This window comes from Diabrotica virgifera, chromosome 8 (assembly GCF_917563875.1).
Source record: "Diabrotica virgifera virgifera chromosome 8, PGI_DIABVI_V3a".
In the NCBI taxonomy this organism is placed as follows: domain Eukaryota; kingdom Metazoa; phylum Arthropoda; class Insecta; order Coleoptera; family Chrysomelidae; genus Diabrotica; species Diabrotica virgifera.
The window spans coordinates 95,946,512-95,960,567 of record NC_065450.1 but is presented as its reverse complement, the minus strand read 5'-3'; the positions used below and the strand labels follow the sequence as shown (position 1 = coordinate 95,960,567).

The 14,056-nt window shown below is 34.5% G+C and overlaps 1 protein-coding gene across 2 annotated transcripts in view; it reads left to right on the top strand.

Annotated features, from left to right (window-relative positions):
• Positions 1 to 14,056, top strand: part of LOC126890541 (juvenile hormone esterase-like) — a 163,786-nt gene that overhangs the window by 73,713 nt on the left and 76,017 nt on the right. For both annotated transcript variants that reach the window (XM_050659549.1, XM_050659548.1), the window contains exon 6: positions 4,510 to 4,700. In XM_050659549.1, coding sequence (XP_050515506.1) covers positions 4,510 to 4,700 — 191 coding nt within the window. The remainder of the gene's footprint in view (positions 1 to 4,509; positions 4,701 to 14,056) is intronic.

The window sequence follows — 14,056 nt, the reverse complement described above, 5'->3', positions numbered from 1 at the left end:
CGTTGTCGAGTCTAGCTATCAGGCCATCCATGGCCAGATTCCACAATAGAGGAGACAAGACTCCCGCCTGTGGGCAGCCTCTGGCTACCTGAGCTGACACTGTATCCTTTAGCAACGTAGCATATATCACACGGCTCCTCAGCATGCAGTCTATCCATTTGCAGCTTGTTTCGTCTATTCCTTTTAGACGGATTGCCCTTGTGATTGCTTCGTAGGAGGTGTTGTCAAATGCTCCCTCGATATCGAGAAATGCACCCAACATCACCTCTTGGTTTTCTAGAACGCACTCCACCCTCTGTACAAGATGGTGCAGTGCCGTTTCTGTGGAGACTCCCGCTCGATACGCATATTGTCCCTGATGTATCGGACTTTCAACCAATACACCATCCTTGATATGCCTATCGAGCAGTTTTTCTAAGGTCTTCAGTACGAATGACATCAGACTTATTGGCGGCAGAGACTTGGCCCTTTCCTGTCCGATTTTGCCAGGTTTGGGTATAAAAGCCACCCTTATCTAAACTAGCCTGCAGTATCTTACACAATTTTTTAAAAAGAAGGTCGTTTCCCTTCTGTAGAAGTATTGGATAAATCCCGTCCGGACCCGGTGATTTATATGGCTCGAATGAGTTTATTGCCCATTTGATTTTGTCCTGGTTTATAACTTCTTTTGCCACATGCCAGTTTTCCCTAGAACCATAATTCATGATATCCAGTCCGGCTTGCCAGGTGTCTAGTGGTATCAGTTTTGTTTCAGACTCAGGAAAGTGCACCCTGAAAAGCTCTTTCAGAGTGTCTTCACCATTCTGAGTGTATTCACCTGACTCTTTTTGGAGCGAGGGAATACTTATCTGAGGGTCCTTTGAGAGAACTTTATGGAGCCTTGCCATTTCTGAAGTCCCTTCTATCTCTTCACAATGCCTTCTCCACGATTCTCTTTTTGCCCTTCTCAGTTCCTTATTGTAGTCATATATCGTCGCCTTAATACTAGGACTTGATAACTCAAAATTAGTAGTTCTGAGATAAACCAGTTTAAAGATTTTAAAGATATTTTTGCTTCTGCCATGATGATTTGAACAAGAAAATATTGGCAAAAATCTAGACATAATGAATTCAGCCATGATCACTATAGCAAATGAAGTTTTAAAACCAGAACAAGACACAATAAAGAAACAGGATTGGATGACCGATAAAATACTAGACCTTATTCAACAAAGAAAAAATTGGAAAAATAAAGACGAGACTATATATAGAGAAATATATATAGACAAATAAAATACGAGGTTAAGCGAGCAAAAGAAGCCTAGATGAAACAAAGATGTTGCGAGATGGAAGAACTACAAAGAAAACATGACGAGTTTAATATACACAAAAAACTTAAAAAAATTACGTACACTCAGAGAAAAAGAACTCCACACTTTATGAAAAACTCCAAGGGTAAAATAATTCTCGACTTAAACGAAAAAAAGGAAGAATGGACTAACTACATAAAAAAGCTCTTCCTGGACATGAGGCCACCACTTAACACCACAAAGTATAAGAATACTGGTCCTAGTGTTTTAAAAGCCAAAGTAGAGAAAGCCATCAAATAAATCAAAAATGGGAAATCTCCAGGCCCTTACCAAATACCATCAGACTGGCTCCAAGGGTAAAATAATTCTCGACTTAAACGAAAAAAAGGAAGAATGGACTAACTACATAAAAAAGCTCTTCCTGGATATGAGGCCACCACTTAACACCACAAAGTATAAGAATACTGGTCCTAGTGTTTTAAAAGCCAAAGTAGAGAAAGCCATCAAATAAATCAAAAATGGGAAATCTCCAGGCCCTTACCAAATACCATCAGACTGGCTCAAACTTCTAGATGACGACAATATCTCAGAACTAACAAACAATTAGAACCACATATACGAAACTGGAATAATGCCACAAATATGGTTGGAGTCTACATTTATCCCACTTCCAAAAAAACCCAATACATCATCATGTAAAGACTTTAGACTAATTAGTCCCATGAGCCACTCTATCAAGCTACTTCTTAAGATAATTCTTAATAGAATCAAGCAGAAATGTGAACAGACAATGGAAAACAAACAATTTGGTTTTAGAGAAAGTTTGGGAATAAGGGAAGCTATGTTCTCAAAGCTAACATTACTTCAACGATCATGGGAAGTACAGAAACCAATTTACGTCTGCTTTATATATTTTGAGAAGGCGTTTGATAGGGTTCAACATGATAGGGTGTTTGAATATCTAGAAATGATTGGAATAGTTGATAAAGATCTGAGACTTTTACAACATCTATATTGGAATCAAGAAGCTTCTATTCTGGTAGACGGCAAAGAAACAGACAAAATTTGCATTCAAAGAGGTGTCAGACAGGGTTGTGTGTTATCCCCAACTTTGTTTAACGTTTACTCAGAAATAATTTTTAGCGAAGCCTTGGAAGGGCAATGTGGAGTTCGAATACGGGGAGAAACTATTAACAACATCAGATATGCAGACGACACCGCAATCATAGCTGAAAGTATCGACGATCTTCAATTACTTATAGATCGAGTCCCTAGAGAATGCTCTAATAACGGACTTATCATGAATACAACAAAGACTAAGTTACTTTTGGTTAGTAAACAAGACGTCGCGTCGGTCCTATGCAACTAATTGCCAGTAATGAACCGATAACAAAAGTTAAACATTTTAAATATCTAGAATGTTGGATAAACGAGACACTAAATCCGGATGAAAAAATTAAAACTCGTATAGAAATTGCAAGAGGGGCATTTATGTAACTTATGATTCTTCTTTGGGATGGTGAAATCCATAATTATAATTTTCGTTAAAGATTTTCCTGTACATGTTTAATGAAACTTAAGTTGCTGATCTCTCATCGCAGTTGTCACTATAAATTTTGTAAATAACAGTTATGTTTAACACTTGGACGGACAGCACGTCTATAGACGTCTAATTTCCATTGATGTAATGTGACACAACGTCTATAGACGTTGCATTTTTCCTTGTTCCACTTTGCAAAATACATATTATAGTGTCACATCACTTGCTTATACATTTGACGCACTGTCTGTCAACGTGTTAACGATGGGTCGAGGTACTGGCGCTTAGAAGTTGATTCGCAATAATGGGAAGGCACTGCAGGAGAATTTTCAATGTGCGACTTCACTGCTTCAACTAAAAGATGACAGACATTTTTTATTGTGTTTACCTCTTCTGTCCTTCTCAGTAGTATTTCCCTGTGTGCTTTTCTTCATGGCTATCGTTAATCACAATATTTATATAAACACATTGTTTTTTTTTTCTTCTTTTATGGCCTTTCGGAACTGCGCCAATTTAGCCAGCAACACTTCTTAAAATCAACGCCTAACCCAACCTAACATATACCAAGACCATTACGAATCCAATCGAACAATCAAGGGTAGGGAAGGGAAAAAAAAACTTTTCGCGCCCAGGTCGTTCAGGGTTACTAACCCCAGACTAAGTAGGGATACGGGGTATTATTACCAAGGAGATAAGGCAAAGGTAGCGAAGCTAGACCTGATATAAAGCTAGTCCTAAACACATTGTAAATACTGAAATAGTTTTGTACACACTTATGACAACAGGTAAAAGGGGGAGAAGTGTACTTTTGAAGTGTGTAAAATTAATAATTCTTAGCTGAGCGCTTTCGGCTTATAAAGCCATCTTCGGAGCTATGCTACAATAAAAGATCTCTAATGAATAATTGATCTTAGAATTCAAAGTTTAACTTACGTCAAAAAGGTCAAAATACCACTATGAAGAGAGATGGGTTCCATTTATGATATGAAATACTTCTGTTTCTTATGTAGTTTTTATTGGTTGGAAAAAACCTTGTCTGTCTATTTAAAAAAAGCCGAAAGCGCTCAGCTAAGAATTATTAATTTTACAAACTTCAAAAGTACATTTCTCCCCCCTTTTACCTCTAAACACATTGTTTCTAGAAACAAGAACAAACGCTTGATTAAACACTCTTACTCTTAACACAATCGGGCACTAAAGGCAATATTTTAATTTGTGGTTAGTCTGTTTAACGACAACCTGTTTGAGCTTGCCAAACCTTCTAGCAATTCTCGAATTTTTGCATTAACATGAACCGAATCAACGGATAGCAATTACTTGGTAGGTTCAACGATTTCAGAACAACACGCGCTACAACTAGATAACTAGGGTTAGCTAGTTGTAGCATTCAGTGCATGCAGCATTCACGATTATTTCGATTAAATAATAATTTGATAACTCATCTTGTCTAGTTTTAGCACTGAATGTTAGAAGTATTTGAGTTTTATCAACTTTCGTCAATCATAAATAAATGCTTAACCCGTTTGGAGCGAGTTATCAAGTTTTTACACAATATGGAGGCACATAAAATGCACCCTGTGAACTAGTTATCTCAAAAACGCCAATTTTGGAGTTATCAAATTATAGTACTAAGGCAATGAAATATGCATAATAAATGATAATGTTGATATTTATTTATAGGCTTAATTACTGGCATTATTCAACAAAGTGGGTCACCATTATCCAGTGTTCTGCATCCAACAAACGACAGAGAACTGGCATTTGAATTTGGAAAATCGTTAAATAAATCATTCACATCAACCAAATCAAGTGATTTGTTAGAATTATTACAACAAGCTTCGTACTCAGAATTAATGGCTCTAAATAATAAGGTAGATATTCATTTTTATTTACAATATCTACTATATCTATTTTATTATAAGTACCATCTATTCCACTGAATCTAATAAGAATAAAAAAATATAAAAAAAAATTTAAGAAACGCTTTTCTTTAGTTACGAGTGACTAAAATTAAAAATATTATAAAAAAATTAACTAAAAGCAAAAAATAAAAAAAATTGAAACTCGGAGGATTATTTGAAAAAACTGTTAGACAGATTAAATATACAAAAATTTCACACATTCGTTAATAAATTGAAAACATCTAACACATTCCTTAAAGAAAAGCGTGGGGCGCGAAAAGTAAAAAAGTATCATCTATCCTCAAACCGTTTATTCGACGAAGACGCGTTATGTTTGATTTTTTCAATTTTTTAACGAATGTGTGAGATTTTTGTATATTTAATCTGTCTACAGTGTTTTTTTTAATAATCCGTCGAGTTTGAATTTTTTTATCTTCGGCTTTTTGGTTGATTTTTTTTATAATAATTTTAATTTTAATCACTCGTAACTAAAGAAAAGCGTTTCTTTAAAAAAATTTTTTTCTACGGCCGTGCTTAAACAGCCACTTTCTAGCACGCATTTCGTTCCCGAAAGTTGCACTTTCCCGCACGGCGTACGTGAAAGTAAATTTTCCCACAGGACGTGTGGGAAAGTAGAATTCTTTCTAATATGGCATTATAATATACTATAATACATGTAATAAACTAATATTTAGATAATATTTACTAATTTATTTCAACTGTATCTTATTATGTTCATGTTTTAATGAAATTAACGCAATAATTCGATGATATAAAATTATTTTGACATAAAATTTAAAACTCAAATCAGTAGACAATTACAATGGTTTTAAATCGTTTGGTTGACAAAAAGTTTGGTTTTGACAAAAGAATTGTCAAAGAATTAAATTGTGTATTTTCACTCCTAAATAAAAATTGATATGGAAAAAATATTGTTCCTAATATTGTGCAATAGAAAAAATATTGTTCCTAACTCATGCGGAAAGTGTCTTCCCCGCACTCGACTGCTTGCTCGAACTCCGCTATCGCGTCGTTCGGGTCAACGGCAGTCTCGTGCGTGAAAGTATCACTTTCCGCACTAGTTAGGAAAATAGCTATTTATATAACAAGGGAGGAAAGTGCTACTTTTCCTCCCAAGAATGAAGTTTGCCCTCCGCTACGCGTCGGGCAGTAATCATTCAAGGGAGGAAAAGGCACTTTACTCCCATGTTATACATATGGTTTTTCCACCTTCCTCAAATTAATAACAAGTCATTTTTCATTTTTACTTAATTTATTTATGTAACTAACTAACAAAATTTATTAAGACTAAAACTAACAAGTAGGTACAATATAACTGTCAACTGTCAAATATAAGTCAAATTATTAATGTAAACATTGTTAAAAATAAAAATAACAATTTACTGTTTTTTACCATTCTGCAAAATACAGGGTGTTTTATAAATAAACGTTAAAATGTATAGATAGTTACGTAATAGAAAATAGATATTGTACAGGGCGTCAATAAGTTATATTTCATGTATGAAATACCATGACGTCACTTATACTTTTCCTCCCTAGGGAAAAATGTTTCCTCCCTAGAGAGGAAAAGTACAACTTTGCTCCCTACCATCAGGTCCGGAAAAGTATACTTTCGGTAGAGGTAGGTGGAAATAATTATTTTCATATTTTTTTATTTTTTACTTTTTACTTTTACACTTTTTAAACATTAAAATAGGTATATCGTCCTGTTTAAAAAATGATCTACATATATGATAGACACATTTTTTGCATTTATTTTAACATTTGATACACACATTGTACATTTTCTGTAATTTCTTTATACATTTCTCATCAAAATCATTATTTACACCTATAGGCTATTGATTATGTATTTTAGAAAGGAACTACAACGTTAACGGGGTTTTATTGTTTCATATAGTCAATGGACCTCTAGATATGCAAAAACCGCGGAGTGCTACCATTTAAAGGGGTGAGTTTTTGAGAAAGGGGTGAATTAGTCCCTAGGCACAGGGCGAATTAGGGTGAGTTCTATGCACGTTTGGTACAAACACGTCTACAGGAAAAAATTTCCAGGTTAAATTTACTATCGAAATATCACATTTTAAAGTCAAAGATATTTACTTTTACAAAATGTATTCAAAAGAAAAGCAAGAAAAAAACACGAAAGGTAGCATTTTTTTTTCTTGCCCTATAACTCTTTCCACGAGGATATAGGTATTGGCATTACTTTACGGAAAAGAAACTTCCATCCTTTTTCTTTAAAATGACGTTAGGTATAAGTCTGTGTGATTTATAGTTTCCAAAATATGATTTTTCAAATTTCGCCACTCACGACAATTTTAGGCCATTTTCCTTGTTACTTCACAAACATTGTTCTGTAACTTTTTTTTACGCAGCTTTAGGTATATGCAATGTTGCATTTAGTAGGAAGAAACGTCAATTACCTTTAAAATGGTCTATCGTAGAAGGCTCTATGACTATTTTTAAGTAAGATATGGTTTTTCAAAATTTTATACTTTTAATGATCTTTGATATATTTTACGATTATTTTCAAATTTCTCATTATAACTTTTTTATTGTATATTTAGGTATATACATTGTGCAATAAAAAGGAAAGCTTTAATTTTCTTTACTTTAAAATTATTGTGTATTGTAAAAAATTCTAGGTCTATTTTTAAACAAGATATGCTCTTTCAAAGTATGACATATACACATGCAATAGGCCCCCCCACCAAGTTGGAACCATATGGAAAACTTTTTATTATTAACTTTATGAAAAAAATTAGTCTTTATAAAATGCGCTGCATAGTCAAAAACCTAAGATGTAATCATCAGATATAAAATTTTATCAATAGTGTACGAGGTATGTTAAAAAATATGAATTTCGCTTGAGAGTAAAGTACCTTTATATTTCACAATATCGAAAAGTGTTATTAAGAAAAGTTATTTGGAATTAAAAATTATGTTACAATGTGCAAGTATATTCTTCTAATAAAAAAAATAAAAATTTTTAAAATTTTTCTCAAATTATGGATACCCTTGGATATCCTACGATTATCTTGTTTAAAAATAGTCCTAGAGGTGATTGCAATACACCATTTTAAAGTAAAGAAAATAAGCTTTTTTTATTCCAGAATGTTTATACCTAAATGTACAAGAAAAAAATCATAATGAGAAATTCAAAAATTAATCATAAAAAATATCAAAAATCATTAAAAGTATAAAATCTTGAAAAAGCACTTGTTTAAAAATAGTCGTACGACCTTATACAGTAGACCATTTTAAAGGTAATTGACTTCTCTTTCTACTAAATGTACCATTGCATATACCTAGAAATGCGTAGAAAAAAGTTACAGAACAATGTTTGCGAAATAATGGGGAAAATGGCTCAAAAATTCTGTGAGCGGCAAACTTTGAAAAATCCTGTTTCTGAAACTATAAATCCTAGAGACTTCTACCAAACGTCGTTTTAAAGAGGAAGAATGGAAGGTATTTTTCGCTGAAGCAATGCCTACACCTTTATCTCTGTGGAAAAAAATTCTGGGGCAAAAAACAAAATGGCTTTCTTTCGTGTTTTTTTTCTTGCTTTTCTTTTGAATGTATTTTTGTAAAAAAAAATACTTTTGACTTTAAAATATGATATTTCGATAGTAAATTTATCCTGGAATAATTTTCTTGTAGAAGTGTTTTTACCAAAAGTGAATGGAACTCACCTTAATTCACCCTGTGCCTAGGAACTAATTCACCCCTTTCTCAAAAACGCACCCATTTAAATGGTAGCACTCCGCGGTTTTTTCAAATATAGAGGTCAGTTGACGATATGAGACAATAAAATCCCGTTAACGTTGTAGTTCCTTTTAACTCTCTTATTTTGAATATAATCAATAGCCTACTATGTATTACAGTTTTCCCAGTGTTTCATCTCTTTTAATGCTCTACTATTGCACGTTGTAGACCCTGTTAATTTCTAGCGAATTACGAATGCTAATGCTAATTGTAGCACAAAACGTTTCTACCGGTGGTTTTTCTAAGACTACGTTAAAACACGAATTTTTTGAATTCGAGTTTTGGTTGAGGTTTTGTTTCGTATCGTATTGAAATTTAACACGAATAAGCGCCGATGTTTATATAAACAAAGACATGAGCGTTCAAAATCTTCGCAGCTTAGGACGTTTATAAACATGATGTACCAACAGGAAAAGTAGGCGGAATCGGCAAAAAATTTGAAACTTTATTATTTGTTTATGAAGCATAACGTAAACAATTAACGTAGAAAGAGAAATTATGTATAGTTCATATAATTAGCTACAATCTGTAAAAGTTTTAAATTTCTACATTGTAAAAAACATTTTTAATTTAAGCATTTTCCATTAAAATCGTTTTTTTTATTTAAACAATCAATAGACATAAAAAAAATTATTGACCATTCGTGTATTGTTCCCGCGAATGCATATGTCTGCAAATTTGCATTCATTTGCATTGAAGAAAAGGCAGTCAAATTAACGTCTAAAGATTTGACCCATACGATTGAACTAAAGAAAAGCGTTTAAAAAAATTACCCATCTTTTGAAGAACAACTTGCCTAATTAGAACAAACGCTCTGAAATATTTGATAGGATATTATCGGTGGGCTGAACGTTCGTAGGCTAACAGAAATAAGTTTTTTTTATAAAATTTGATTTTATTATTCAATATGGTTATATTCGAACACGGTACAATGATTATAGCGGTCATACAACTTTTCAATACCATTTTTATAATACAATTTTTCTTTACCCTTAAAATAAGCCTCAGTTTAGGCGATTACCTCTTCATTGGTGCTAAATTATTTCTCCAGCGAGCATTCTCTTGAGGTCAGTGTACATGTGGTAGTCGCTGAGAGCCACATCTAGTAAATACGATGGCTGCAGAAGTAATTCTAAGCCCTTCTTCTTCTTCTTTTTGTATAGACATGACTCTGTCTGTTTTTTCAATGTGCCTCTAGTAAGTTGTCGTTCCATCGTTTTTGTGGTCTTCCCACTGATCGTCTTCCTATTGGGGAACCGTCTCTCACTGTCCTTACTACTATTTGTTGTCATTCGGCTTATGTGGTCATTCCATTCTATTCTTCTGTTTCTTACCCAGTTATTAATGTTACCCACCTTGCATCTCCGTCGTATATCTGTACTTCTAGCTCTGTCCGATAAAGTCTTATCATCGATTTTTCGAATGGATTTCATCTCCGCTGTTTCGAGCAATATTTTTGTCTTCTCTGTGTCGAGTCGTGTTTCTGCCGCATATGTCATTATTGGTCTGATGACTGTTTTGTAAATTTTGCCTTTCATTTCATTTCCGATATTTTTATTTCTCCATATTGTGTCATTCAGGCAACCTGCGGCTCTGTTTGCTCTATTAACTTAATCTTCCACTTCTGTTTCGAGCCATCCGTAGCCAGATAGTGTGATGCCTAGGTATTTAAATTCCATCACTTGTTCTATTATCTGACCTTCCAGCTCCAATTTACATCTTATCGGATCTGCTGTTATGACCTTGCATTTTGTCTTTCTTGAGGAAATTAACATGTTAAATTTTCTGGCGATTATCTTGAATTGGTGCAGCATACGTTGTAAATCATCTTCAGTTTGAGAGATTATCACAATAATAATATATCCAATACGTTCCTTTGATATCTTTAGAGTCTCAGCTATCTCGAACAACTTTACTTTATGGTCATCCAAAATTATTTTTTGGACTTTTTTGATGTTTTTGTCCGTAACAGCCTCTTTGGGGCGTCTTGCATCGTCCTCGGTGCTCATTTAGCCTCGTTTAAACTTAGCAAACCATTTCTCAACGGTTGATTTTCCTGGTGAATAATCCGAATAATATTTATCAACCCAAGCTTTGGCTTCAAAAGTATTTTTTTCGCCAAAAAGCAATACTTTATTAAGACACGAAATTCCTTTTTGATCCATTTTTTAAAAACTAACACAAGTTGCTTCACTCAAAATGCTATATCTCATAAATTAATAGTTCGACAACTATCAAATTTATACAGGCATCATTTGAAGGTTGAGGCTGAATAAAAATCATGGGAATTTAATACCAGTGGTGCCATCTATCTGTCAGCCTACGAACTTTTCATCTTACCTGTTACTTGGTCTATGAATGTAAAACTTACCTACCAGGAGAAGCATATCTTCTTCTTCCTCAGTTTTTTCCTTTTCAGGGGTCACTATTCCTTACTCTTCTTCGGCACCCATTTCCGCCCATCGTGTCTTCTTCACCCAAACCTTTCTCTCTGAAGTCCTCTGCCATACAGTCTCTCGTTTTTTTTTGCTCAGTTTTTCTCTACCTCTCCTTTTATTAACTTCTCATAACTCTATCCTGCATCCCATATAGTTTTTATTTCTACATCTAACTTGACCAAACCATTGCAGTCTATGTTCTTGAATTTTTTTGACTGTGATCACCCTAGCAGTTTCCCTTCTTCTCTAGGTGTCGTCACCGCTTCGAAGCTTGGCAATCATCAGAGAGATTTCTACTTTTGAGACCGCAGTTCTAAATAATTCATTATTATTACATCCAAACCATTAACTAAGGTTCCTTAGCCATGAGTTACGTCTCCTTCTTATATTTTCCTCTGGAGTGTTCCTTCCATAATAACCTACTATGGAGTATTAGATATTTACCTCGTCTTATCACATGTCGCTCTCATTATGCAGCATAATGAGAGCATTGCAGAAAAGTCGTATAGATTTTCGGTACTTCTGTCGAAGAATTAGACAGAGAGACACGTTATCTCCCAAACTCTTTACGGAAGTACTTGAACATGCTTTCAAAAAATTGGAGTGGGACGTCAAAGGAATAAATGTCGACGGTGAAAGGCTCTCCCGCCTAAGATTTGCAGACGACATAGTTCTTATAACAACCAACTTAAAAGAGATTAGAACTATGCTTACTGAGTTAGATGCCGCCTCTAAAAAAGTTGGTTTAAACATAAATTTTGGAAAGACACAATGCATGACAAACCTGGTACCAAACGAAAATCCAAAAGTCGACGTCAACGAAATAGCATTGGTCCATAAATATAAATACTTAGGGCATGAAATCCAAATTGCCAGGGACAATCAAACTGTCGAATTACAGAGAAGGATCACCTTAGAATGGGCCGGATATGGAGCTCTATCAGACATCTTCAAGCGCAACTTGCCAAATTATTTGAAAAGGAAGACGTTCAACCAATGTGTGCTTTCGGTCATGACTTACGACGCCGAAACATTATCGTTAACCCAGGCCACAGCAACGAAACTTAGAGTGACCCAAAGAAGAATGGAACGGTCACTACTTGGACTGACTCTCAGAGACAGAGTCAGAAACGAAGAAATCAGAAGAAGGACAGTAGTCAAAGATGTCATAAAGCGACTAGCACGGCTGAAGTGGAATTGGGCGGGCCATGCAGCCAGAATGAAGGACGGGAGGTGAACCCAAAAAATTACAGTGTGGAGACCAAGAGAAGACAGAAGAAGTAGAGGTAGACCACCTACACGATGGACAGACGAACTTCAAAAGGATTGCTGAGAACTGGTTGCAGAAAGCCTAAGATCGACAGAACTGGAAGAAATTATGGGAGGCCTATGTTCAACTTTGAATGCAGAATGCTGGATGATGATGATAATACATGTCGTATATATCTCAGTTTTCTGTTATTACTTGTTAGAAGTACCTCTCTTTCCTTATGCATACGTCTCATTACCTCAACGTTGATTATTCTATCTACCCATGAAATCTTCAGCACTCTTCGGTACATCCACATCTCGAATGCCACCAGTCTTCTCACGTCAATTTTCTTCTCTGTTCACGCCTCCATTCCTAATAGTACACTGCACCTCAGCAGTCGTAAGGTTTGAGTTTCGACAGCAGAGCAGCCTCTTCATTCTTGTAAATGTGCTCCTGGCCTGTTCGATTCTGCTTCCTATCTCTTGACAGCTGTCATTGTTTTCATTAATGGTTGTACGTAGGTATTTGAATTAATTCTCGTACTCTTTCAATAGGCTGATTATGTAGATATATCTCACGAACGTCCTCAGTTGTCTTTGTTATTATCATATATTTCGTCTTGCTTACGTTGAGTGATAGTCACTATTCTTTACTAACTGCACTTCATTAAGCAGTACCTGTAGGTCTTCATGTGATACGGTAAAAGAACTGTATCATCAGCGTATCTCAGGTTATTTATGATCATACCATTAATTCTAATGCCTACGTTTTGTTCATCCATTGCCTTACTGAATATGTCTTCCAAAAATGTATTAAATAATATTGGTGAAAGTATACACCCTTATCGAACACCTTTTTGTATTTCTAATTCTTGAAGTTATGCCATAGTATAAGTTTGAAATTATTCTTATGTCTCTGAGTTCTAATCTTCTTTTTTCTAATGCTTCAGTCAGTTTGTCATGTGTAACCCTATCATAAGCCTTATTATAGTCTATAAAACGCACGTATAGTTCTTTATTCATATTTAGACATCTTTGCGACAGGACGTTAGTGCGAATAGTGCCTCCCTTTTTCCTAGGCCTTTACACTGGCCTTTATGGAATCCAAATTGTGAATCGCTGACGTTTATATCTAGTTTCATGTTCTATTAATAATATTCTATAGTATATACAGGGTGTTTTATTAATAATTGTCCATATAGTAACTGGAGAAACCTTAGCACAAAATACGAAGATTTAACCTAAAACACTTCAATAAAATGTGGTTCCTTACTGAGTTACAGGGTGTTTTATCTAAAAATTTAAAAATTATTTTTGCTCAGCATTTTAAAACTATCCGACGTATCCTTTTCATACTTGGCAGGAAGTATAGGTACTGTACAAACTACTAGATTATGTTAAAAAAACGTTTCTGGCTGTTTACAGAGGCGTACGCCGTGGGAAAGTGAATGGTTGACCCTTTCCAAATTCTACGCCACTGGCGGAATTGCTATTTTAGTTTAATTTTTCGATTCTCCAATATTTTCTATGAAAATAATATCCTCTTCATTCGTAACGATAAAGTCATTAGTTTGCGAGATCTTTGAAGTTAAAAATGAAACGACACGGTTATTTTGATTAATGTAGTGCATCCTTTCAGTTTTAATTTCAAATATCTCGATAACTAATTATTTTATCGTTACGAATGAAGAGTATATTATTTACGTAAAAAGTATTGGAAAATCAAAAAATTACACTAAAATAGCAATTTCTTCAGTGGCGTAGAATTTGGGAAGGGTCAACCAGCAACTATCCCCTGTCGTACGCTTCTGGTAGTAGCTAGAAACGATTATTTATCTTAATTTAGTA